The sequence below is a fragment of the Rhipicephalus sanguineus genome, chromosome 6, assembly GCF_013339695.2.
Source record: "Rhipicephalus sanguineus isolate Rsan-2018 chromosome 6, BIME_Rsan_1.4, whole genome shotgun sequence".
In the NCBI taxonomy this organism is placed as follows: Eukaryota; Metazoa; Arthropoda; class Arachnida; order Ixodida; family Ixodidae; genus Rhipicephalus; species Rhipicephalus sanguineus.
This window is the reverse complement of record NC_051181.1, coordinates 145,068,032-145,095,635: the sequence shown is the minus strand read 5'-3', so window position 1 is coordinate 145,095,635 and position 27,604 is coordinate 145,068,032. Positions and strand designations below refer to the sequence as shown.

The window sequence follows — 27,604 nt, the reverse complement described above, 5'->3', positions numbered from 1 at the left end:
GAAAGGGAATGGAAATATAAGAGAGAGAGAGAGAGAAAGGGAGGGAAAAAGAAGACAGTGACTTCACTGAGGTGTGCGGGACTGTACCACAAGTCAGAGGTCCACAAGGCAGTGAAGGAACTCGTGTGCTTTTTTGAGAAGGAATTATATGAAGGCAAAATACACTAAAGCCGAGGAAAGCATAGTGGGTGTTATTCGTAGTATGTGTATGAAGTGTGATAGTAATTATAAAATAAAAAGAAAGGAAAATGGATGAAGAAAAAAAGAAATTGCCGCCAGTTGGGGATTGAACCCATATCATCCCGATTATGCAAAGGTTGTGGGTTCATAGGTTGCAGCTTCATTTGGTTGTGTCTAAAAATTACGAGCCCCTCGATTCGTCCCTCTTTCGTTTATTGCATAGCGAGGGTCCCGACCCGGTAGTCTTCATACCTTTAGGTAGCATACAAGGGTTTGTTGCTCAGCCGCCAGGTCGTAAATAGTCGCGTGCTACGTAACGCCATCACGCACACACACAAAAAAAGTGCTCCGCATTCGCCGCTATGACTCCAAGTGGTGCTGATTAACACTCCCATGATTACATAGATAGATAGATAGATAGATAGATAGATAGATAGATAGATAGATAGATAGATAGATAGATAGATAGATAGATAGATAGATAGATAGATAGATAGATAGATAGATAGATAGATAGATAGATAGATAGATAGATAGATAGATAGATAGATAGATAGATAGATAGATAGATAGATAGATAGATAGATAGATAGATAGATAGATAGATAGATAGATAGATAGATAGATAAAAATTCTTAATGATTATCCCAGAGATGTTAGCTTGGTTCATCACCTGACTTGCTATCCAGCTGGGTGTTGACAATGGTATATACAATGATAGCATGTGCACACAAATAACACATACAGTCACGCGCACACATATACACAAAATAGCTATTCATAAAGTTTCTTTAAGGTGTTTAGTCCTCAATAACGCCAACAGCGCTTTTGTAGTGCGCATCGCACAGGCGCTGCTTTGCCGCGGGCCGAGGAAGTGCCGCAGCTCCAAGCTCAAGCCGCGTTGTCAATTCAGTGCTGCCTTCAGTTTCTATCGCTCTGCGTTGTAACGGGAACAATCACACAGGACGTGTTTTAAGCCTTCCCCAGCGTTACATGTGGTGCGCATAGGGAGCCCGGCTGTTTAATCTTGAACGTTAGTTTGTATAAGCACATAAGGAGAATTCGAATAAATTGAATGGTAAGGTGGCCATATAGTTCTTTAGTTTTTCTTTAGTTTCCTCCATCTTAGCGTAAAAGAACGAGTGGTCTCACCGAGGTTGACGAACTTCTCGCCGAACTCGAACCATCCGGCGAAGCCCCTGTTCTGGCTGTCGGCCATGCGTCGCAGCGTGGTGAACTTGACGTAGAGGTTGGAGGCCGACGAGTACACGACAAGGTTGCGCTGCTGTCCGCAGTAGGTGCCGATCAGCGTGTCCTCGCTAGAGTTGCCGTCGTATATCTTCACGTAGTCGAAAGGACAACTGCACGAGAAGACAGTTGACCTTACTCTGCAGTATGCGAGTTCCTACAGGTCGTTGGAGGGACACAGCCGCTACAGACACGATACTATACCCAAAAACTTCTGCTCATATATGTTGCTGACAGCGCGTTTCGTGACCCCAATTGTACTGTACAGTCGTAAACAACATGAGTGGGAATACCGAATTCGTGTTTAATCAACGATTACTTGTAATGTGCCAATATGAATGTGGCTTATTTAACGGCAAGCGATACCATTCCGCTTGCCCATTTCTTGTTATGAACACTTTGACACCTACCAACTGCTTTTAGCCGCTATGACCTTGAAAACATAATTTCAGTGGGCGCCCACCTTATATTTATTCCCATTAACCTCTTATTCACATCTTTCAGTGATTCGGTATGCTAATTCATTCATCATTTCAGACAATAATATAATTACACGCGCGACAGGGTAAAAGGAGGCTACAGACCTCCTGTCTGCATCTTGAGCCCGCTTGGTGGTAGGTAGCGTGACTACAATTATACACAAAACGAAACTATGCGTTCGCAGTATGTGTGTATACTGTTCGTGAACTTGACGTTATTTGTGTGAAACTTTCCTACTTCAAGTACGAGGTACCGGAGTCACCGCGACGTGCAGGAGTGTTCAGACTCACTGAGAGCCACCGTAGAAGAGGTCGAAGTCCAGGAACTCTAGGCGCACGCGCTGTCCGCGGCTGCCCAGGAATCGGTAGCGACACTGCAGGTTCTTGGGGTACACGCCCGGGTAGGTGGGGGAGAAGAAGTCGCCCTCGCGCTTCTGGTCGCCGTAGATGGTGAAGCTGCAAACCGAGTTGGGCTCCGGCTTGCCAATCAGGAAGCGCGCTGCAAGCAAGGGTTGCCCGGGAAACGGAGAGAGCAAACACGCACGTTGAAATACTTGTAAGACTGGTATTTGTAATTGAGACGAGGCGTTAGCTATGTGGCGAGCCGGTTTATTTTAACGTTGACGGAAACACAAGTGAGACGAAACAAAAAGGCATTCTTAGATAGCACTGTGCTGCTGTCAGGAATTTAACTAGCTAGAATCTGGCCGCACATTGCAGGAACTGCCAGCGCGACCGCCTGTTTAACCAAACAGCCGCGCTATTTAAAAAATCACCGCCAAAGCGTTCCGTACAGATGGATAACAAGCGAGGCTGAAACTTACGGCCCCGGTGTTTATCACTCTGGTCCCTTCTTCATTTTTAATGGACGCGTAGTGAGTAGAGGGAAATGTCCAATTTCTGTGGAACGCACGTTTTTTTACCTCGGACGACTTCATTTTTAGTGGATCAGTGGTGAGTAGTGGAGCTCGCCCAATTTTTGTGGTACGTACGCACTATAGGATAGGATAGGATAGGATAGGATAGGATAGGATAGGATAGGATAGGATAGGATAGGATAAGATAGGAATAAACTTTATTTGTCCAATGGTTATTGCCACTGGAGAAGTTCTCGCGCACTTAGGACTGACAAATTTCTGGTTTCGCCTAGCCATGTACAGCATCACAATAAATTGGAAATCAAACAACCCGAGAGAGAGTCGAGACACATCACATGCGCATGGATACGGCCTTGGGTGTTAGCCCAACATCCATTTCGCTGCATAAAAAAAAAAAAACAGAATTTCTGAATGCAATGATTCCCCGATGCTCTTGCTTATCTGCTACGCATCACGTGGCCTAAGTGTTAAATACGGCGTGTCAATGCAATAAACGTTCAGTTGTCAGTCCAACGCTCGTGTCGTCATTTCTATGTCGCTCGTCTGTGTTGTGCCGCACACATACGCCAAAAATGCCACACTTACCGACTTCCCCAATTTGCTGTGCGTTCACAGAGTCGTGCATAGCGCTTGCCTGGTCCCCTACTCTCTTGTTGTCGTTCTTGCTTAATTGGCCATGGGTCTATGGTCCAATACATGCTCCATGAGCAGCTATAATTGTTTATACCTACTTACGCAGCGCTCCTAACAATGGCAGTGAATGCAAACGCCATTGTACGTGACATTAAATAACTCGAAGATTCTTACGCTGAAAACATCTCGAGTGCCACGAGGTCTCATTGGATGTAGATCTATGTTGCAACCACGGTTGCAACACGGAACACACGTGTCCGTACAGTTGCAAGACACTGCAAGCGACGATACACAGAAAGAAAGTAGCACATAGAATGACGAGAATAGTTACGAGGACGAAGTCAGACGGGATTCTCGTGTCGCCATGCCCCACGCAGCCGCGAAAGTGCCGTTAATATCCCCATAAAAGGAGCCCGCGTTCCCCGGAAGCTGTCCGGGCAACGGCGCACAATTACCACATTCTCCCGGTGCGTGTCTACACGATCTCCTGCAGGGGCACTGCGCTGCACATCATGTTGCTGCTCGATAAAAGAAAAAAGAAACGCTCGTGTAACTAGAGTGGCAAAGGAGACTTCCTCCATGTAACTGCAGGGAAGTCCTCTACGCAATTACCCTCGATGTCTCGTGTCTGAGGTAATGTTCGAAGGGGAAATACAAGAAAACGCACGAAACTGAAGCCGTGCAGTCATTTTCGCTAACAGGGAGGACCTTGAACTTATGAGCACAGAGGCATTCTTGAGACAAACGAATGTTCCGTGGTGGAGATTCGGAATTTCCATTGATTTGTTTTTGAGTAGACCTCCGAGACGTTTGATGGGTGCTCTGATGAAGATGTAGTGTTTAGTGCAAGTGAGGGAGAGTGAAGGGTCAGAGATAGATAGATAGATAGATAGATAGATAGATAGATAGATAGATAGATAGATAGATAGATAGATAGATAGATAGATAGATAGATAGATAGATAGATAGATAGATAGATAGATAGATAGATAGATAGATAGATAGATAGATAGATAGATAGATAGATAGATAGATAGATAGATAGATAGATAGATAGATAGATAGATAGATTCAACTAATGCGCATGCACACTATTTGATTAGTGAATTACAGTAGGCAATCTTTCATATTATTTATTTGTAACTTCATTTGTAACGGTTCCTGGTCACTTGTAACTGACCAGAACGAATTTTTCTTCAAAGAAGAGGATTTTGCTTTTTAAGAAATCCGCATGGATTTGCTTGTGGCTTCATGCTACAAAGTAGTGATTTTATATTAATCCTTTTCATTGTAACTGTTTTTACATCTTGTTTTCTTTCTACTAATTTCGTTGTCGCGTTTACTTCTGTCGACCAATTACCAGCCTGAGCCTCGTAGCGGTGACGTGGTGCATCCGGTAACCAGCAGCAACGACAAAATCTCACCAACACGCTGCAAATCACGCGGGCAAACACGGTGTACAGGACCGCACTCGGCTGGCCACTGGGCGCAGCCGTTGGGACCCGTCTTTCTCCTTGGCATCGCCCTAGAGCAGGCTAAACACAGACGGTGCTTGTGAGGCGGCTAGCACCGGCAAATGCGCATTCCTGATGAACGTCCGGCGTATCTCTTCCCCAAGCGTTGCATATTTCATGCGCTTGCTCGTCCCTAGCCAGGAGACTCGCGGTGTTCGTTTTTCTTTATGCCGTTTAGATGAATGCCCCTTGTCCCACGCTGTTTTTGTACATGCTGGAGGAACCTACTTAGCGCAGTCTGACCCCCCCTTCCACCATGCATCCCTGAAAGGCCGGGATTTATCGCATTGTAATTATTTTTACTTTATCGCTTTAGGCATCATTGATTCGTTCTTCTTTCTCCTGCGCTGTTCTTTCGAGGAACGCGTGATGTCCTGAACTTGTACGTTGGCCGGATTGTCTTTCTGTTGCGTGTTAACAGGCCGCTGTTCCTGATTGATCGAATGGTTCCTTTTGTAGAGTGGCAACGCCCCTAGGCTTCTATAAAGGCGCAAGAAACAAACGGTAGGTCACGGAAGCTCACCTTCTTACGTTTAACTCGTTAGAGGCTTTCGCACGCGCGTAGGCGAATGAGACAAACAAGCAGACAGAAAGCCTGACCAATCGGCTCACAATAATCCGAAGGTTGCAGTTTTTGTGTCTGAAGGAAGCTGCTGCTTAGGCCAATTTAATCCCTCTGTGTTTAAGTGATAATGGTGTTGTGTGCATGCTATGTCCAAAGAGGCTTGCTATCACCACACGAAAATTTTCGACCGGTTCGCTGTATAATGCTACGCAGCGTAACGCAATGTAGTTATAACTTTTTAAAGTGAACCGTTCGAGCACACGAATTTCACAGTATACATATAAGGTGAGGCGATTGTCACTTATCGCACATAAAACTGGGCAGCCGCGCAGTTTTCGAGTTTGAACTTTTGCTTCGAACAACGCATCGTGTCTCCTCTATAGATGGCTCGCAGTGACGTCACTGAAACCGCAGTGTTCGACCACAAGCATGTGGCGACGCGAAGTTTGTGATGTCACATTAATGCACTTAGAACATCACACGCAGGTTCTTTTGTCATTCATGCAAAGTGACCAGTTAAGTTCCTGCCGCTTCGTTATCACGTTGAGGCAGATTAATCGCAACGTGTTTATGTAGCGTTCACGTCATCAACGTCGCCATCTTGGAACACCAGTAGGGTCAGATCTTCGTCCGTGACGTCGCGTGCGAGCTATCTATACATTTTTCGCGCCGCAGCCCAGCGCACCTGTGCCGGAACTCAGGAGTGGTTACATTGTGACCAATCGAATCTGCACGGCTTGTTTCTAGCCTGCCTTCTTCTCGTCCCTGCTTTCGCCGCGCAGAGAAAGAAAGGATAAACGAGGCCTTTTAGTCAGACGACAATTCGATAGGCCATGGTGCGAACAAAAGTGAAGCTCCCAGCGCTGTCATTACACGCCACAGCAGCTTCAGCTGGGGAGTCCAATATCGCGACGCCCGACAAGCAGGCACGACGCCGCGGGATCGGCGGGCGTTGCGCTCGGCGACCTATCTGTCATCCATTGTAATCTGCGCGCGGCGCTCACTCTCGGTCACGCAATAGACGGGGCTCGTTCGCCAGGCCGCGGCATTCGCGATCGCGGGTTTGGCGGCCGCCTGCGGCAAGCAGTGTATACGTATAAGAAAAAGGGGGCGAGAAAGAAAGAAAGAAAGCAACCGTGGGAGCGGCTGTCGATATACAGGGCATGGAAGCAGGTGAAATGGTGGAGAACGAAAAGATGGAGAAGAAGTAGGAGTAAGGAAGACTGTGAGGAAGGAAAAGCGCGAGAACATATAAGAAGCGACCGCCAATAGGGAATAAGTGTGAAAACGGAGCGACGGAAGCACGGCAAATATATAGGGAGGCCAGGTAGGGATTGAAGCGAAGGAAGATGATCGGGAAAAAAAGGAGGCGATGGGGAGTGCAATCCGAGGACAGGATTGTGAAATGGAATTGAGGAATGAGGACCGAAAGGAACGAGAGGACAAAGGATAAAGAATGAAGTGGGGAAAAGAATTGAAGGTAGGGGAGGGAAAGAAGGGGAAACAACAGGAAAGACGGTCAAGTAAAGAGGACGAATGAAGAGGAATCAAATGGGCGAAGGAACGTAAGGATTAAAGGAATGTAGGAACGTAGTGGAGGCGTTAGGTTGAGAGAGGTTGAAGGTAGAGCGAACAAACTAAAGGGTGAAGGAAGTAAGAGGGAGAGAAGGAAAAGAGTAGGGAAAGGAAGGAAGGAAGGAAGGCGTGCCGTGCGGCCTCCAAGTTGCGAAACGGACGCAATAACGTCGGCGGCGGCGATGGCGGCGTGCGTGTCGTCCGTCTTCCGTCGCGGAGGCGGCCTCTCTCCTCGCGCCGGCATCGTTCGCGAACCGGAGAGGAAAAAAAAAGAAAGAAAGAAAGAAAACCGTCGGCAGCGGCGCCGCCGTTGTGTATTGTAAGCAGAACAGAAATAAATTGCCCTGTGGGCAGCGGCAGAGAGGATGGTTTGCACCTCCTTTCCCGATCCGGATTCGATCGATGAGAGGAGGAGGTGCAGGAGCGCCGCGGGCGACAGCGTCGACGACGCAGCGAAACACGAGGAAGCTCGCGAGGGCGCGCGCTTGAACTTTAGCCTCGTAGGTCTGTCAGCCGGTGGCGACAGCGACGAGATATGAAGCGCGCGGCGCCCCGGGATTCTACTGTACGCCGGCAGGGCTTGCCGGCCCGCGGGTTGTGCAGAGTGGGGTCTGCATTGTTATGCAGTGGATCAGAAAACGAAGAGAAACTCTAAACCCCGAAGGCGTCGGTGCCACGTTTGATCCCCGCTGCAGGAAGAATCCTTAAGTCGCTGGGCTCTTTTTTTTTTTTTTTTTTTTTGGTGCATAGTGTAAAATTTGGCGAGCCCTTTGATGTTCGGTTGAAAATGCAGCGCAAATGGGACGGCAGCGCGATGCAAAGTGCATCGCCTGTCCTGAGTGCTTTGTACGCCCCGTGCTGCCTTTTCATTTGAGTTGCTTTTCCTTATAGAAACAAGAAGGGAGGATAAGTAGACGGGGAAAAAAGAAAGAGTAATGATCATACTGGCGTTCTACAGTAGCTTCCCAAAATACAGTTGTGCTATGAGGTGAAGCATACGCAGTACCTTAAGATGAATGAAAGCGAGAATTCGCGCAAGTAGTAAGGTGTAAAGAATGTGCAATTCATTCCACATACTTTGGCCCAGAAGCGCAGGTGGCGGTACTTTGCGATGAAACGTCTGGATGCTTGAATGCCGGTGAGCCTTTTGCAACCTGAACACCCCCATACGTTCTTAGTGTTAATACCTTTATTGAAACGTATCGCGCGTTTTTTTTTAATGGAAATAAAAAGATTAATGAAGGAGCTGCTTTCCCATTACTTTGCGACGGCTACCTCTTTTCACTTGGTTATTAGAATAGAAAAATATTAAGAAACAAAAATAATACATTTATACATATATACAGTCCTACATTTGGTAAGTTCAAAAGTTCTCATTTGAACAGAGCACACGTAAAATTGCACTGCACACTTTCAATGTAGTCCGCTCAATATTCGTCACAAATATTAGTTTCTTCAAAACAACAACAACAACAACAAAAAAAACCGTTGAAGCACTTCCATTGCTTTCTGATTTATCTGAGAGGACGATAGGTGGTTCTTATGTATGACATTTATGCATACAGAACTTCGATTACATTTACCTCAACTAACGCAAACACCCTCCTTGAGAGTGTTCATTCTTGAATAAGGCCGGCTTTCGCATGGCAGGACTCCTGTACCAATTTTCGTTGTTGCAAGCGGCAGTGCAATTTCGACCTCACGACCAACCGAGACGTATGATACGCAGTCAGAGCAGTGGGTAAGGCGAGTTGGTTATGCATTGCGAAGCAGTTTCTGCGCTACAAATTGCCGACTCGTCCAAATCGTCACTCTGATGTCTGACTACACACATTTCCAGTACAATAGGCTTTGCTGTGAGAACGCTTTGTGTTTCCTGCGATTCCTTTTTGTAACCACGCCTGTCGGCGCAAAAACTGTTTCACTGGCCGCACGTGCAACCCCCAGGCTAGCGTACGTCCCGTCGTCTTTCACGTCCAGCGCTATGACGTCATTTATAACTACAGGCTGCTGCTGCGGAAAGTCACATTCGTAAAGAACGGACTCGGTTTAAGCATTGCTACCTGTTGTTCCTTAAAGTCATTAACATTTTAGTTTTGTCGCATTAACAGCTATTTACTTAATGAAAAAGAAACGCTGCGCAAAAAATACGAGGACAAGAAATGAACACTATAACAGACAGGCGCAAACTATCAGCTGAATTGTATTTGAAAAAACATGAATACTTATACATGGTAACAAACCGATGTCACCATCATGACACCAACTCGCCTAAATCAAGCTCCTCCTGCTACAGTAAATTTAGTTGTGACCAATTCGAAGCAAAAAAAAAAAATCTGTTGCTCCTGATAGGTAAAATAACTTGACTTTATGCGCGCATGTTATCAGTAATAATAAGTTGCGGGATTTTGCGTACCAAAACCACGATATGATTATGAGGCACGCCGCAAAGGAGGGGTTCGGAAATTTCGACCACCCGGGGTTCTTTAACGTGCATCTAAATCTAAGTGCACGGGAATCTAGCACATCGCCTCCATCGAAATGCGGCCGCCGCGGCCTGGATTCGATCCCGCGACCTTCGGGTCAGCAGTCAAGCACCATTAACACTAGACCACCGCGGCCGGTGTGTGTGGTATCGATCTACTATCCGATGTAAGCGCTTTCTCTCCTGTTGGCTGTTATGGAGATTGAATATGTGTTCCTTGTGACGTCAGTGAATAGCGTGGCAGGGAGGCCGGGTGCACCGTTTACGTGACAGTGCAGAGAGTCGAGGCACGCGAATGTCGGCAAAGGCGTCACCGAGCACGCACCGGCGACGGATATACTCTTTCGCATTTCTTTCTCAAACTGCCACCCCGAAAGATGACGCCGCCAGATATTTCTGGGTTCCCAGAGAAAGGGCTCCGAAGAGAAAAAAGGTCACACGTCGGTATAACCAAGATTCGTTGTTGCGTGCCGCTTATCGTTCTATCTGAGGATAAACATTCACAAATAAACGAAATAAAGGACACTTTTCATTCACCTATTCCGCCTGTTCATCTTTTAACGCAGATTAAAGAGACACAAAAGTTTTATTCCATACGTCGTTTTGTTTGCCGTTGCGTATGATACAACCATGACTTTGGCGGTGTTACAGCAGCTTAAGCTCTACGACCGCGCTATGACTACATTATTGCTATTTAACAGTTTTTTCCGATGTTACGGCAGCTTAAGCTCTATGACCGCACTATGACTACATTATTGCTATTTAACAGTTTTTTTCCATACTCATTTTAGTTATAATGCTTGTAATGACTGTGAACACCAAGATCGTGCGTACTTCACAACAAAAGTTGGCGCGAAAATTTTTTGCGACGTGTATTCGTGTTTGTTTCTTGCGTTTTGTTGCTCACGCACTTACATAAGCGAAAGAATCAGTGTGAAACAACACAAATTTGTACAGTCGAAGTTACGACTTTTATAACAAAATATCTATGCTAACAACTCCTACAAGAAATAGCCCAATAGAACATAGTCCAATAGATTAATGGAACATATATAAGAGGTGCCTAACCGGAGGCTCACAATCTAATCTATCTTTACATTGTCGAGAGTGTAAATGCACGCCGAAATTCGATGGATGCTCAGTTTTGTACAGGCACGGGAATGAAGAAACGCGTCTAACGATTGCGGCCTGGCATATCGATAATAGTGGTAGCGCATGCGTCAGCCAACCGTCGATTAACTTGCATAAAGGAGAAATCAAACGCCTGAACAGTTGTCTCTAAAGTAGACCATCACGCGTGCCGGATTGATAGGTATCGCCTCTTGCATAGGCATGCGCAGATAAGTTTTTGTGTGTAGCTTCTTTTCCACCGCTGTACGCCATTTTCAGTTGTTAGCGGTGTTTGTGGCGTCTTGACTTCTCACTTGCGTCCGTGTTTTGCCCGGCCTGTCTTTTTAACGTGAACACATACCAACTAGCTCAGCTCTCTGTTATTCTATAGGTCCAATCGAATACGTATAGCTAGCTGCTCATGACAATATGCCATATCTAGAGAACCACTGCATAAAGGGTCCCTGCAAGACTTTTCCAAGTAACCATCGAATGGCTTTATTATAGGAGTTTATTGCCTCGGGAAACCCGCGCAAAAATTTTGTGAATTTGTCGCATGCTGTAATTGTTTTCCCTCTTCTCTCGTCCCGACTAGCTCGCTGGAAGCTAAGCAGGGAGGGATGACACGGGGGAAAGAAGTTACGTCACTGAATAAAAAGACAAGGACGCCGACCACAAGAGAATAAAACTACATTGACGTTTCGGCACACAGAACGGGAGCCTTGTTCACAAATCTTGATTCTCGTCTTTTTATTCATTGATTCTTGCCGACCAGACGGGTGTCCGTCGAAGCCTTGATTTCAAGTTACGTCAAGCGCGCGTCATGACCTTGAACATTTTTCTTTTTTTTTTGTTCGAACGTACGGCTTACTGTCAGCGTGATCGCGCACGGGCACGGGGCGGCCTCCCGCGGCCGCCGCCGTAACTATGCAGCTCGCGATGCTCAAATTAGCTAATAGCCTGAAATTTTGTGCATGGCGCGGTCATTTGGGTATATGGCATCACTTGTAGAAAGAAGAGAGAACGATTTCTAGCTGACTTTGAGAATTAATTGCAAAGTTCAGGCAGCGTGCTGTACTATAATGTTTGGCTCGCGTGTTCTCAGGAGCCTCGAATACCGATCGGCAGCGTTTTCTGACCGTGTTGAAAAAGTATTGCAGGGCCCCTTTAAAAGAAAAGACCACTTGTTTTTTTTTTGTCCCTTAATTGCCTGTACCCCTTGAAAATTGTTGCCGCCTAGTAACGGAGGCGACGGAGAAACGAAGATCAGTGGTAAAAATAATTTGCCCACTGCGCGAAGCGTGCGAATAACATGATGGCTGTGTCGTTGGGAAAAGAATAGATCCCGAAATGCCTTTGACAAGCAACATAGCGGCAATTTATGTGTCTGGTCGCTCGTTTCTGTGGTTGCGGCAATCTTCTGCCAATAACCTCGATGCGTTTCAGTGCCACCTTGCTCGGTGCTCAAATGACGCAACTGCCTTAGAAGATGTGGACGGAGAAGTTAATGGCCTTGAAATCAATAGTGCTGGGGGTATGGAACGAGGTATGCGTGTTGGTTTGATTTGTTTGTTTTTTTTAATTCTTCGCTTCGAGCACGTGTATTTGCCTCAAAAGAAATGCTTCATTATGGCACCTGCGTACAACCATATTTGTAAAAATGACGGTGCAGTAGACTGCGCATGAACCTCCAGTGAAATTTTTATTGAAGTTCCTTATTTTCACTGTAAACAAGATATTCTGTATAACAGCAGAAATGTGCCACCGGGAGGGCTGATATTTTTTTATGTGAGATCAGTGCTGGGCAATATCGAAGATACATGTATCTTAGATACTATCTTAGATACTCTATGTGTATCTTGTATCTGTATCGCGATACGTCTCGCAAGACGAGTATCTGTATCTGTATTTCCGATACATTCGATAATGTATCGTGTATCTTAAGATACAAGATACTTCTATCGCAACACAACCGTGCGAAACAATAAGCACTGGCCAAGCTCCGCTTCTCAATCTGGTGCTGGTGCCACATCTTAATAAGTCTAAGGGTAGTGACGTTATTTTATTTTTACGCCAGAGTCATCCAGTGAGGGTAGAAAATCAGGAAGATAAGAACGCGGACGTCTACGCCCAGCCCACGTACCTTTTGTTTTCTCGATTTATTTCTTTTTAGTTGCGCCATTGCCGCGACACTTGCTCCTATAGCCACTCTCCTGCGCCGCGTGCTCCACTGCGTGAGGCGTCTATCCCGCAAATTCTGATGTTGTTACAGTGTCGTTATTGAAGATTCCCTTGCGTCTTGCTCCGTAACGAAATGTGATGCGTGCAAGAATGGGGTTGCTTTGCGTCGCGTGGATTTTACATATCAGCGATTTGAAGGATCTCGTGGATGTAAGTTTGACTTGCATGCAATGAATTAACTTATATGCAAATTATATTCTAACAACTTTAGCACCACTGGTTCTGATGCTAGATCTGATAGAGCAAGTATTTACCTAACAGAAAATATCTTGGCGTACCGTATTTTTCACTTCCATCTAGATTTATTCAAAGAATTTATGAAATCATAATTTGATTATTAGCACAAGTACTTTCTTAGCTGTCATTTTGCATCACATACATTACCTAGGTCTCTGCACTGTTTCTCCGGTCTGGTCACTGCAGTATGTCTTTTGTAACGCGCACCCAAAATAAGATTTCTGCTTAATTCTTCTGTCTGCTTTATTTCTACTACTATTTACACATTTATACGTAGCCAAGGCAATTTTGAAAACAAATATATTATTATGCGGGCGTGCCGAGTACACAGTACAAAATATTCGCTTACCGCTTAAGAAAATAGCGAAATTGAGTTTGCATTATAATAATGGAAATCATTAGGAGCCATCTTAAAGATGTTTGAGAAACGTTGTTTTACTGAATGCTCCGGTTTACTCATTAGTGTCCCAACGAGCCGTTTCAGGCAATTTTCCATAGGCACTGAATTTCACATTGTCTCAACAGGTAAGTTGACGATACTTCATGCTCATAGCTATTAAGGGCGCCCTCTGTATTGTGTTTCTGTACTCATTCAATGTAAATGTTTGATACACAACCACCTCTCTGTTTTACTTTATTTGTTTTCCTGTTTTAGGCCGTCTTAAATATTTTTCGTATTACTAATCACCACGTAATGGGAGCTATAAGCGGCAATAGCGCGAATAGCGGCGGTATCCTGCGATGCTTTGTGCAATATACAATACGTCTGAGATATTTCTGTGTTGCACATGTTCTCTCGTTGAATAAAAATTGCTAAAAGATTGCACGTTAGTGAGTGTATCAACAAAGAATTCCTTACGCCAGCAGCTAAGTAGAACATGTAAATTCATTGCAATTTTACGTCATTTACGTATACACCAGGGGACTCAAACTCAGCTTATAGCCGGCGGGCCGCTGTCGCGAAACTTAGCTCCAAGGGCCGGGACAGTGAAGATGGTGGGGTCGGAGAGAGTTTGAACAAAATGACGTTGCCGTTTGAAAGGAAGCCTTTTCCATATCTCATATATAGGTCATTTCTGAAGGCGATTTAGAGTCAGGATTCCAGAAAGATCGATACCGATGTACACAACGAGTGAAATCTGAACGCGGATTGAAATATAGAGTTTTTGTTCCACAGTTATGTTTCTACACATGGTGACCACATGTTCCTCGCGAAAGAAATGCTTGAGACCAGTCATGTCTGTGTAGCTCACGAACATACTTATTTAGAAAATAAAAACAAATGGGACGGAGACGGTCACGTGTGCCTGCCGGGCCACTAGCCAACGGTCTCAAACCCCGTATACACTATGCGTCCCCCCCTCCCCCCACCCCCCAAAAAAAGTTGCTACCTGGGTTGTTGCTGCTGTACACCTGTCCGAATATACGGTATTGAACTGTCTTATAGGGACAAGGTAAAAGTCCATACCGGTATTTGCGCCGTCATGCGAAGGCTCCTTATAGACGTTATTGTGATTATGTGGCAACCCGCTAGCTGGTCGGCAAGCTGAGCAGCGACTCCCATCAAGTGCAAAAATGACAAGCAAGAACCGCTGTCAGCGAAGTGTATAAAGAGTTGTCCTGTGAAGAAGCTAAAACAAGCCCCAATAAGTTGTTTTAAGAAGGAAACTAATGTACTTTGAGCAAGAAGGGCAAAACTAATGACATATTAAAAACAAAATAGGTCACATTTAAGAAAATTTCAAGCAGACATTTTCGTGTATAGGCGTTTGCTACTTTATTATATCCATGAACCTATAATAAGAAATTTGAGAATGTATCGAAGTATCTTAAGATACAATTGCAAAGTATCGTATCGGATACAATTATTGCGGCAGTATCTTGTATCTGTATCTCCAATACTTCTTGCCTGAGTATCTTGTATTGTATCGCGATACAATTTCAAAGTATCTTTGCCCAGCCCTGTGTGAGATACACTATCAGAAAGAAAAAGGAGTCTTTTGATTCTTTTTTGGGAGTCCTGACTTGTCACGTATATGACTCTCTTTAAAAGACACGTGAACTCTGGTTAGCGATCGTTATACTCTCGTCTGAGAGTCGTAGGATCCAGAAGAGAGTTAGTGTCTCTTTAAAGAGGTTAATGTTCGTGGGTAGTCAGAACTCACCGAAAGGATGAACACATTCCCTTTCTTTATCTTAGGGTGTACTATAAAGGTCTCACGTGAAACTTCATGAGATGTGTGATCCTACATAAAGGAATTGAGAGGGGATTACTGTATGTTGAGGTTGATCTTTCTTTAGGCCTGGTTAGGCGTCCGCTCCAATGGAAAGCCGCGGCATTCGTGGTTACCATAGGCGGTGTAGTGTGTTTCAAGCCAGGGTAACCAAACGGGTGCGCTGATTTCAAGCAGGACTAGCCGCATCCGCGTGCTCCAACCCAAAGCTGTCTAATAGAGTCACACCGCCGAAGCCTTTCTCATGTATGTACGTACAGAGCAGTCCACTGTTAAATGGAACATCGGAGTATGTGTCTGCAGCTCGGCGTCACCGATGGCAGGCGGCTGCAACGAGTTTTGCGCAGGCGCAGTGCGCGCTGTGAGCGGTGCGCTTTTGTCGTCCGCTGCCTTCAGCTTCCGCGCTTCGAATCGTCGCGAAGCGAACCGTTCACGCGACGAAAGATCACCGGGCACGGTGCTATCTGCGCCTGCGCGAAGCTTGTTGCAGCCGCCGCCACACGCTCCGATGTTTCCTTTAACAGTGGACCGCTTACAACTTTTGATGTTCGACGTGTGACCTATACACTGCCAATATGTGAACTTCGTGTGCCTACTGCTGCCGCGTTTCACATCATACGCTCATATTTCGTTGCATTTAGACGATGCATTGGGAGCGGACGCCACACCAGGGCTGCTAATATTTTCTACAGTCAGTAAAAATAAATAACCTAAGAATAACCTAAGAATAAACAGAAGCCCCGCCCCCAGTACTGCGGCGCGCCTGTCACTCATCTGTGCAAGAGTATCGTACTTGGTGGTTTCCGTTTTACCATAGGTACTTTTTCGCTGCTAATGTAAACACTACGCATATTATCAATTAAGAGTTCGTCGTCACTTGTTAAAATGTTACGTTTGGCTGAACAGGGAAGTCGGAATCTTTGATGAAATTTGCCAAGAAGTTCAAGTTTGTGACCGGAAACTAGCGACACGAACATGTACCTGTATGAGAAAGTAACCGACCTGAAATACGCGACAGTTGAATGACGTCACGTAAATAAGCAATTGCGATTGGATGAGGCATTTATGCAAATTCTCTCTGGGTGCGACAGCGACGGCTGAGGGCGGAGCTCACAACTGTTCTGAGGTTGTAACCTAAGCCTTGATTCGTTTCTTTCTCGATTACTGAAGTGAACTTCACTTCAACCAACTCGACTGAAGCACTGCTATGCTACGGCATAACGCGCAAAATAAAGAAAGAAGGAAGGAAAGAAGGAAAGGTGGGGAGGAGTTCCAGAAAAGATACAACTATAATTGATCCTTCAATACCGCGTTCGCACTCAGTGTTTGCTGAGCGTACTGTTCAGTACGCTGTCAGGCGAAAGCAATTTTCCATCGTCCCTTTGTTCTCGTCCATCCCTGCTCTCGTTTGCACTTATAGTGTGCAGCGTTACGAGTGGAGAGCCGCGTATTTCGATCAGGTGGTCACTTTTGTGGCGCTCCTGCAAGTACGTGCTTCAAGGTTTGAGAAGCGATTAGATCGCGCGGCCGCATGGCCTCACCCGCCATTAAACAAAAAAAAAAAATCACAGCATATCCACGGAGTGAATGATGATGAGTGGGCGAAGCTGCGGAGGTTCATCGGTAAACCGTGAATCTTCCGTGAATTCTGCCCAGTACATCATCACCGACGTGAGATCGGGCGCGTTTATACTAAAGGTTCGATGAGTTATGACGACTTGCAGCTCACTTTAATTTTACATGTACGCTGTGAATTTTCATTGTTTAGAAAACCATTGCTTTAGAAAACACCTTGCGTCTTTCGTTAAGCAGCTGGCGTCTTTTTCGTTTTGCTTTAGAAACATCTGGCGTTCTTTCGTTTTGTTTTTACAAAACATCTCGCGTCTTTCGTTGGTTTATTTCATCAATCAACGGCGTTTTGAACAAAATTTTTATTGTTTAATCACGCACAGGAGAAATCTCACCAGGCACTACCTTGGAGGTAAACAATGGCTGCTAATGGGAATGAGAGACAGAAGAAGTCGGCTTTTAGCTAACACTTACACTTCTACAGAGACAGAAGAATTCGGCTTTTAGTTAACGCGCACGCTGCGAATTTTTTATTGTTCAACAACGCACAGGAGAAATCTCCCACCGGCACCACCTTGGAGGTCAAAGGGTAAGACTTGTTACTCACTACTACGAGCACGACGAGGGACGAACGGGTGCCGCCTTAAGGAGCTTCGCCCCTAAAAAAAGCTACGCGAGTACGTCTTAATGACTTTCTAGAGGCTAGTGATTCATAGTTACCCAGTGTCCGCCGCAGTGCATTGCTCTCTCTCTCTCTCTCTCTCTCTCTCTCTCTCTCTCTCTATATATATATATATATATATATATATATATATATATATATATATATATATATATATATGCGACCTTTTTTTTTTCTTTGCTTGTGCAGGGTAGCCAACCGCACATCCACGTTGTTAACTTCACCGCCTTGGCTTTTTTTTTTAACCTGTCTCACTGGATTTGTTTGTTTCATGTTATTATTTCAATGTATACTCTAGTGTTCGCTCACGGCAGCACTGATCATATCAGTTAACTGTCGCTGTTCGCTGTCCCGACCGAAATAGGCGAGCTTCTGCTTTCCATACAGTTCTCGGTCTTAGCGAAAGAAAAAAATATAGTATAAGCAGAAAACATTTGCTGAAGCTGGTGTCTTACTGATCTTGCTTTCTTTGACTATCTCTTCTTACAAGCTTACGAGCTACTAGCCGATGGCTTGTTCCACTGCTTACCCGGTTGGTTGGGTTTGGTTAGGTTCGAAGAGTGATCGACTGACGACGTTAGGCAGATCAGGCCCGCTCGCGCGCTTTTTACTTCGTCGTGGTAAGGTTTGTTCTTCTGTTCGCCGTTTCTTCGGTGAGCTTTTGTGTGCGCGTGTGCTCAACCAAATTGCGCTCGGAATAGTTCCTGGTTTCTGGTTAACGAGAGAATACGTGAATAAGCAAGGAAAGAAGACATGCACGTCAGGAAGGCAGCCGAAAAGAAAACCGGATAAGGAAATGGCAAGTAGATTCACGTGTACGTTATATTCCATGGAGAATACAATCCCGACACGAGATTCCACACGAAAGCTGACCGGAACTACGCGCAAAAGCACTGTCCCCTACGGCGCGGGAATCTTGTTCGTTACTCCACCCATGCGAGCCGGGCCGCCTCAATACTAGTATTACCTTCACAAATAGTGCATAGCGGAACCAGCATTTTATCAGTGCGCTTGTACAAAGAATAGATGAATGAACACAAATATAGAAATAAAAAGGGGGGATTGAAGCGAGGATGCGCAGAACCGTGGTGTTGTGCCGAACAGCTCAGAAAGCTTAGGATTTGCTTGACTCCGTTTTGTTTGCCAGCAAGCCGATGAGACTTCAGTTCGGGGACATTGGAATGGTGCGCCGTGTTGCCCGTGGGTGTTCCCTGAGGGATGTACGCGAAGGCTTTTGACCAATAGCTGTATACGTGCCGAAGCCGCTTTTTGGTCACAGAAGAGGACTTTGCAGTTATACATTACTGTAGGAGTAGGTAGCACGTGGATTTCTTGGCAGGGTTTTGCGAACGCCCATGATTAAAGAGGAGTACTCGAGGGATGTTATTGTTCCGTTCTTAATGACCTGTAGAGCTGCATACGTGGAGAGTTTGACAATGATGCTTGGTCAAAAATAATCTTCAGAGGAACTTTATCCGAAAACTGTAATTTTTGTATCAGCGCCCTCCTTAGTAGGAGAAACTGCTTAAAAGGAAGAAAAATAAATAGGAAAGGAAAGAAGAAACGAGCAAACGCGTTAGAGAGAGAGAGAGAGAGAGAGAGAGAGAGAGAGAGAGAGAGAGAGGAGTGGCTGAACGAACGGATTAATGGAAGAAACACTGGCGATGGAGTCCTATTGCAGATCTCGATGTCGCGGGTTTGTTTCTGGGACGCGACGTCCAAATTTGGATGTGAGCTAAACGGACGAACGCTCGAGTACTTGGATTTAAAGAACCCTAAGTGGTTAAATTTAATTCAGATTCATTTGTCATCGCGTTTTTCATGGTTATAGTTTCTGTTTGTAACGTTAAACTGCACTAATGAAATCAAAAATTTAAAAATCTAGAAAAAAAAGGAAGTAGCAAATATTAGTAGGGCGAGGCAGGAGGGTAGAGAGCGAGTAAAGTAGGGAGGAAAGAGTGAAGGAATGAAATCCAGGAATTAAGACATGGAGGAAGTAAGAGTGAATAAGTTTGAAGTGGTGTCGTAATTTAGAGAGTACAGAAATGAGGAAGTGATAAAATAATCGGGGAACTAATTAGGGACAGGGCGGGTAGAAAGACGGAAGTATTGATAGGCTTGATGATGGAAGGAATTAGGGGAAGGGTAAAAGTAATGAACGAAATATTTAGGGAGATAAAGGTAAGGAATATGAAAGTAATGATTGAAAGATGTAGGAAGGCAATGAAGGGTCCCTACTCGGACTGCGACAAAAGTCCTGTAAGACACACCTGGCCTCAAGAATCCACACTGCGCCGTTTAAAAGGCGTTCACGAACTAGCCTAGGGCCTTGAGCAGGAACACTGCTGTACCATTGGCACGGTACTCACAGGCATCTATGAACTGGTATGTGCCGTGGAAGACGTCGGCGGTGTCGTTTTCGTAGTCGGTGTAGAAGCCGATGACGAGCGTGCGGTGCATGGAGATGCGCCGCCGGGGAAACACGCGTCCACAGTAGCGACCCCCGAACGGCGTGCTGATCAGGTCGCTGCTCGGGTCGGCAAGCTCCGTGTACAGGTCCACGTATTCGCGGCTGCAACTGCGTTGAAGGGAAGGAAGAACAAAGTGCAGGTATTAGCCTATACGTCTTGCCCAAGGGGACATCATATTCAATGCCTACACTGTAATAAAGAAGAAACAAAGAGTCATTTGATATTTTTTTTGCTGCGAGTCATGACTTGCAACACATATGACTCCCTTTAAAGAGACACTTGAACTCTCTCTGACGATCATGACACTCTCGTTGGAGAGTCGTGGGACCCAAAAGGGAGTTAATATGTGTCTTCAAAGATAGTCATATACGTAGCAAGTCCGGAATAACCGAAAAAGAGTAACACGTACTCTTTTGTTTCTTAGAGTGTACGCTCTACTTTGAGAAAAAGGAAAAAAAAATAAAGGAGCCTATGTAAGATGAGAAGAGTATACGAAAGCGCCATCAGGTCGTTATAACGAATTCAGTCTCCGGCCAACTCCAAGAAACACTATCCAATGTACTACAGTCACAGCGTTTGGTTTGGTTGGCTTAACGTCCCAAAGCGACTCAGGCTGTGATAGGCGCCGTAGTGGAGGGCTCCGTATAATTTCGACAACCTGGGGTTTATTAACGTGCACTGAAATCCCACAGTACACGGGCCGCTAGCATTTCGCCTCCATCGGAATGGGACCGCTGCGACCGGAGTCGAACTCGCGCCCTTCGTGTTAGCAGCCGAATACCGTAACCACTGGGCCACCGAAATGGCCAGTCATCATTTTTTGTTCAATTCGGTGTCTCCAAGGAAACGCAGTGAGGCGCTGATATACTAGGATAATAAAACGCTATTGGCTCTAACTTGAAGGCGCAGTTTACTACCCTAAACTGAAATTATTGCTTTAAACCTAGCTCTAAGAAGCTGCAAGAGTATAAGTAAAAGGTGCCAGCATTACTTTATTCTGTACTCCACTAACTGACCCTCACTATGAGCCGGAAAGAGCCCTCACTGTCAAGTCTTGAAGCACATCGGACAAAGGGTGAAACAATAATCTAACAACAGCAAGTTTGATATTGAAGCGGCAGGCAGGTAATTCTATGACGGGTTTATCTTCGCTAAGCTAAACGCTAAGCTTGACTTAATAGCGTGTCCGAACTTAACTGCGTTACGCCTTCGGCGCGCGTTTACCTGTACCGTATAAACGCCTCTCGTCGGCTTAACATTATCGGGATAGCTTTCCCACAGAGCGCGCTTTAAAAGCTCGCTAATGCACAACCACCGCTCCCTGTCTCGGACCGTCAGTTTTAACGCAAATTCCAACAGGCTGCGCAGACACCTCTGAACCTTTTCACGCTAAAGTTGTTACGTGTAAAAGCCGATGAATATTCATTCCAGGCGTTCGCCAGAAGTGGCAAGTAAACTTGAAGGGGAGAAAAAGAGAGAAAGAGTGAAGGAAGCGCACAAATGGAACGCAGGACGCTCACTCGGTGACGGTCAGTGGATTAGCGACGCGAGCCCTCGCACGCATGCTGAACAGAAAGGCCCGATGGAAGTTCTTGAGTGTCGAAGTGCTCGAAAGACAAGGCCGTGACTGCCTCGTAAAATATTTTAGTACGACGTGAAGGAAGCCCCAGCTTCCTTTCCGACCTGCATTCCCGGGCTGTCGTTCGCGGACGCTCGAAAGTACCTCGAGAAACTGGTTGACACTTCCGGCATAATTTCCGGTGTCTGGTTCCTTTCTCGTCTCGTTAGTTCCGTTTTCCCGGTGTTAAGACGCTGAAGCTCTCATATCGCCTACCATTTCCTCAGATTGAGTTTAGCGGTACTAGTCTCACCGCTGATATGCACTTGAACCACCGAAGCTCCGTTGGTGGAGCATCGGATGCGTAATGCGAAGGTCGTGGGTTCGGACCCCACCAACGACAAAGGTTTTTTTTCGTCCACTTTATTTCGTTTCAACTTACGTCATATACTTACTACACTACGGTTAATGCCAACAATTATTGTCCTCTATGCGTTTCTTGGCCTAATTGTCCGTTGGATCTATTTGGTTATGTCTAACGAGTAAGCGAGCCCCCCAAAAATTCCCCTTCTTTCGAAGAAGCACAGAGATCCAAACAAGTCAAGAATTACCAGGAACACGGGTGGTTTAAGTGGCTGAACAAGGACTGTAGCCGGAGCTGGCGTCGTAAGAAGTAGACTTGTCTTTTTCTTGATGAAGACGAGCGACTCTTTTCCTAAATGTTGCTACCGCAACTCGTGCGATGACAGCGAACACTGTAGCGATGCAATGTGTTTTCTGTCGTTGCTTCCAGAAGGCGTGTGGGTTCGCTGACCCCCGAAGATTTGTTCATTGACATGTTAGGAGTTGGTAACGAAGTTTCGAAGCTGTTATCATTGTAGGATCTGATACCACCATGCGCGTTGAAGGAACTGTGAATCTGCAGCCACGTTTGTGGTTTCGTGCAACCATTAACCAGTAAATTACATTCGATTAAGTTTGCAGGTTAAGAAAATTATTACGCATACCTATACCGCCCGAAACGCACTATTTAATGGGGTTCTGTTGCAACCTGTGATTGACAGCGTCAGTGTTTTATAACCCCTGCATTACGGAGCTACGTAAAGTTTTGAGCGCTGGGCGTGCTAGAACTGACACTCCACGCCGCTTGTCGCCGCACTGCAGGACTCGAGGAGTCACTTTGAAATATTCTGTCAGACGGTGTACAAAAATGTCGCGGTCGCAGTACTGTTCCACTTCTGGTGCACAAAAAAAAAACACTTCCTTATATTCTTCGTTTCAGCTTTTCTATAAAAAGAAAAGCTGATGACGTCTTCTGGGTCAAAGCTATAATAGAGCGCTGAATTACCACAAAAAATTAAAAAAGAAACGTGACGGTCACTTGGCCATCGGGTTCGTTGCCACCAAAATGGAAGCAGTTCAGTTCAGCAAAGCATCAACGCGCTTGTCCGCTTATGTAAGCGACAGTGATAAAAATTCAGACCTCACGATGACCGACAAATATATCTAGGCTCGTATAATACCGAAAGACGTAAAACTCATGCAACCGGGACTCCGCGAAAATTTTCTCTTTTCCTAACATTTGAGCTCGCATCGCATTGCCTTCGTTTTGTTTTTGTTTTGTGTGTGCTAGTTTCCGGGTGTGAGAGGAAGTCGCTGAGCTCCGGAATATGCGAGGAAATCGCCGAGTGTATTTTTCGGGAAGTTGGGTAGTGGCGAGACGAATGCGCTGCCACGGAATAAATGCGCGCAGTGTTGCGGGCGCTGTGGAGTATGTGTTCACTACGGGATATAAGAACGGGTGGGTACGTCGGTTTGATGAATTTGTTGGGCATTCCTATTTTACGAAACAAGCAAGTCGAACAGGTCATAGAGAATTTAGAACATAGAATGACCAACGAGTGGCGATTGGGAAAATTGGCCTAAGATCGCAGCCAGTTTTCCAGGGCCGAAAGACTCCGTGACAATGGGTCTACGACTCTACGTACTGACGAGGACGAGTCCTCATAACAATAATAATTGCTGAGGTTTTACGTCCCAAAACCACGATATGAATATGAGAGACGCCGTAGTGGAGGGCTTCTGAAATTTCGACCACCTGGGAATCTCGAACATGCACCTAAATCTAATCGCACAGGCCTCTGGCATTTTGTCTTTGTGAAATAAAGGTTCAATTCATTCATTCATTCATTCATTCATTCATTCATTCATTCATTCATTCATTCATTCATTCATTCATTCATTCATTCAAATGTGGCCGCCACGGCCGGGATTCGATCCCGCGAACTTTGGTTCAGCAGTCGAGCACCATGACCATTAAACCAGGAAAATTCCCCGACACAACGCGGTGGTTTCCGGCTGTACGTCCCCTTGTTTTCATACGTTTGGTCAACGTTGTCCTTAACTCGTTAGCACTGGGATTAAAATGCCGAGATTTCAAATTACGAGATATGCTTAATTTACAAAACGTATGCGAGTACAGCTGGTCGGATACAGCCTAGGAACGTATAGAGTAGACCGGGACCATCAGGCAAGCCACTGGTCAGTCGAGAAGCGTTCTCGAACAGAAGTTTCTCGAATACACTTTCCGATTTGCTAACACTGCAGCCCTCGCAATATTGCACGGAACTACCGAAGCAGTGCGTAGAGGCTCATTAATTTTTCAGCTCTGGCTGAACATCCGCATCGATCTGAGACGGGCTTGCCACTTTAGTGGACGGATGCACACGTACTAGTTCGATCTTCTGGCTGTGTTCGTTCGGTGAGTCTGTATGTGCGATAGAGGGAGGCACAGATGCTTCACGGTCATAATCTGTGCCGCCAAAGATACGCTTTGCTGAAACCCGAGGGCGGAGACTCTAGGCGACTCCCGAAGGAACGCGAATGTAGGATACTTCGAAGCAGCTAACTGCTAACTCACTCGAGAAGGTACAAGATCGCCAGTCCCACCATTGCTATTGATTCTGTTTTTGTGCGTGTGCTGCTTTTATTCACGGCGTGTGGCGTACTAAAGGAACTCAGAGACACTGAGAGAGTACGAAGGTTTTGGGACCACCTAACCTGTGATTATTTTCGTTTCCTTTCTAACTTCTCAACTGAGCTTGTGGTTGCGGTAAGATAACACAGATTAGCTTAGCAAATCATTTTAGTGTTCTTTGTTATTGACATTAAACTACACACAATATACAGGACACTCACTCTGGAGAAGATCCTCGCACCCTGAAGCGGGTGAAGTTGATGTCGACCCTCTCGTTCTCCTGTGCGATGAAAGTGTAGATGCACTGTCGAGAATGACCCAGAGGGTTTTCCATGTGCGGGGCGCTGAAGCTGCCGTTCTTGGGGCCGTCCGGGTTGCTGATGAACATACGGTCACATTCTGTACCAAGAATGGAGAAACGATAGGCGTCAATATCACGTCGTGACACGGACACTCGCACACTTACTCCTATACCAATTACTGCCACACAAGCTTTAACATTTCGAAACCAATGTTTAAGAACAAGTGTAGGCATTATTAGTCAGTTTTATAATTGGGTACGCAAAGCTTTTGCGTTAACGTTTGTTCCCAATCCGCATGAGTCATACGCTAACCACTTGGGTTCGGACGTTCATTTACGAAAATATAGTATCGTAACCAACGAACGCTAACGCTACGAACGTTATTCTTAAACTGTCTATTATTTTATAGAATATCGCAAACTCAGGTACCGGTGCTACCATTTGACGATTATCTAAAACCGTGACTCAAAGAGATATTGCAGTGACCGACTGTGCTCTATTTAGCTGCGGACATAATGGCGTCGACGTTACCATGATCGCTAGGTATAATCATGGACTGTTTTTGCATTTCGAAGAGAATGCTAAAGCGGCAGTGAAGCGCTCCGCATGCGTCGGCGTTGAATGCATCTCACAAGAGAGCGCTTCCAGCGCTGATACCGTCGTCTTCGTCGCCACTTATTTCGTTTAATTGTGCGTACACACATTAGGTTAAGTTTTCCCGTTACAGTACTGGGTGGCCACGCTAAGCATGAAATCGATACCCTCGATATACGAAACATGCCCCTGGCGCGTGCTGCCCGCCGACGTGCATGGCTGCCACGATATCGTCGATTATCGTCCATCGCCGATTGATCGCCGGTGCCGTGTCCGCATAAATTGCGCAGCGATCGCCATCTCTCCCAGGGCACTGCAGACGTTACGTTTTATGTACACGGCGCAGGCCAGCTCGCACCATCTGTTTTCTGGGCCGATGAACGTCAGACTGGCGAAATATTTGCGAAGCTCATTGGTTGTTTGTTATTTTTGATAATTCTTCCCAATAAGCTTTGGTGCTACAATCAATCAATCAATCAATCAATCAATCAATCAATCAATCAATCAATCAATCAATCAATCAATCAATCAATCAATCAATCAATCAATCAATCAATCAATCAATCAATCAATCAATCAATCAATCAATAAATCAAATCTGCTACCAAATGGAAATATTAACTATGTTGTATACGCTTCACTTTTTACGACTACTTCATATTGAAATGAGCGCATTCATGAAATAAAAGATGCCGCTTGGTTACCATTGTTAAAAAAAAAACGAAAAAAAAAATGAAACAGGGATTATTCTCGGCTGTCAGTCGGTGCGTAACGACCTTAATAATTTAATGTCAACAGCTTTGGTTGGTGCTCTTTCGATGTAGCTGCCTTGTTCATTCTTACAGCTTATTCGATTTTAATTCACTTAGAACACGCGTTTTCCCGGTTCAGTCATAAGGAGTTGGGTCATTATTATTTGCCTATGAAAGGTGAAAAGGAGGGAAATAAGTAAAGAATTAGTTCCAAATGCCTCACTACTCGAAGAATCAGCGGTGTTTCACCCTTTAACAATTAACGTTTACTCAGAACACATGCTAAAATACAAACTGTTGTTACACGTCACGGGAACAATGGCGGGATGTTACAACGTATTTTAGCACGACACTATATCAAAACGTCACTGCAGTATTGCTTGATAGTGCGTGGATGCAGCGAGAGAACATTGTTACAGAAACCGAGTGCTTAGAAATTTCAATATTGAACACAACACGGCACGAATTCGCGAGTATTGTGAGATCGCGTATGGTCACGATTGCGTACACACGGCGCTGTTTAGCTAAACAAACGGTTAATCAGCTACACATACTAAACAACGATTATCCGCAGCCGCTTATGAATGTCACCATATTAATATCGTATTCGTAGATTACTACTAAATGTGTCTACATGTCACGTTATTCCGTGTTTTCTTCTTTTTCCTACGTCAGTGTATTTGAAAATGTGAATGTGTCTTGCGATTTAATTTATATGATTATTAATATTGTACTCGCTTATTGATAATATACCACCACATGTCATCTTTGGTAAGGATCCATAACTAGCTATATCGGCTATGAATCCAGATGTTTTGTCAGAAATTTTTGCACGTTTCTTTAGTGAAAATTAAAAAAAAAAGCATTTGCTTCTTCAATGAAGGTCCGTCGCGGTGGTGTAGCTGTTACGGTGCTAGGCTGCTGACACGAAGGTCACGGGTTCGATTCCGGCCGCGGCGGTCACATTTTGATGGTGGCGAAATGCTAGAGGCCGGTGTACTGTGCGATGCCAGCGCACGTTAAAGAACACCAGATGGTCAAAATTTCCGAAACCCTCCACTACGGCGTGCCTCGTAATCATATCGTGGTTTTGGCACGTAAAACCTCAGATATTATTGTTATTCTTCAATGGATGTAAAAAAAAGCAGGCAGTCTCGTGGCCATTACGTGACGCAGAAGTATTCTCTCTTTTGATTGCACCACGATTTGCGCAACACATACTCGACCACCAATCTGACGAGAGAGTCCAAAAGGAAAGAGGCAACCTGGCTTTCATCGCGTCAAGCGGAAACACCCCAAGCGAGTGCGCGAGGAAGCCCG

At 45.3% G+C, this 27,604-nt stretch overlaps 1 protein-coding gene across 1 annotated transcript in view; it reads right to left on the bottom strand.

The window, feature by feature from the left end:
- The window catches only part of LOC119396652 (cubilin), a 129,528-nt gene that overhangs the window by 29,852 nt on the left and 72,072 nt on the right, over positions 1-27,604 (bottom strand). The window contains exons 2-5 of the mRNA XM_037663942.2: positions 24,858-25,035; positions 20,000-20,208; positions 2,199-2,406; positions 1,333-1,541 (exon numbers count right to left, since the gene is read on the bottom strand). Coding sequence (XP_037519870.1) covers positions 1,333-1,541; positions 2,199-2,406; positions 20,000-20,208; positions 24,858-25,024 — 793 coding nt within the window. The 5' untranslated portion in view covers positions 25,025-25,035. The remainder of the gene's footprint in view (positions 1-1,332; positions 1,542-2,198; positions 2,407-19,999; positions 20,209-24,857; positions 25,036-27,604) is intronic.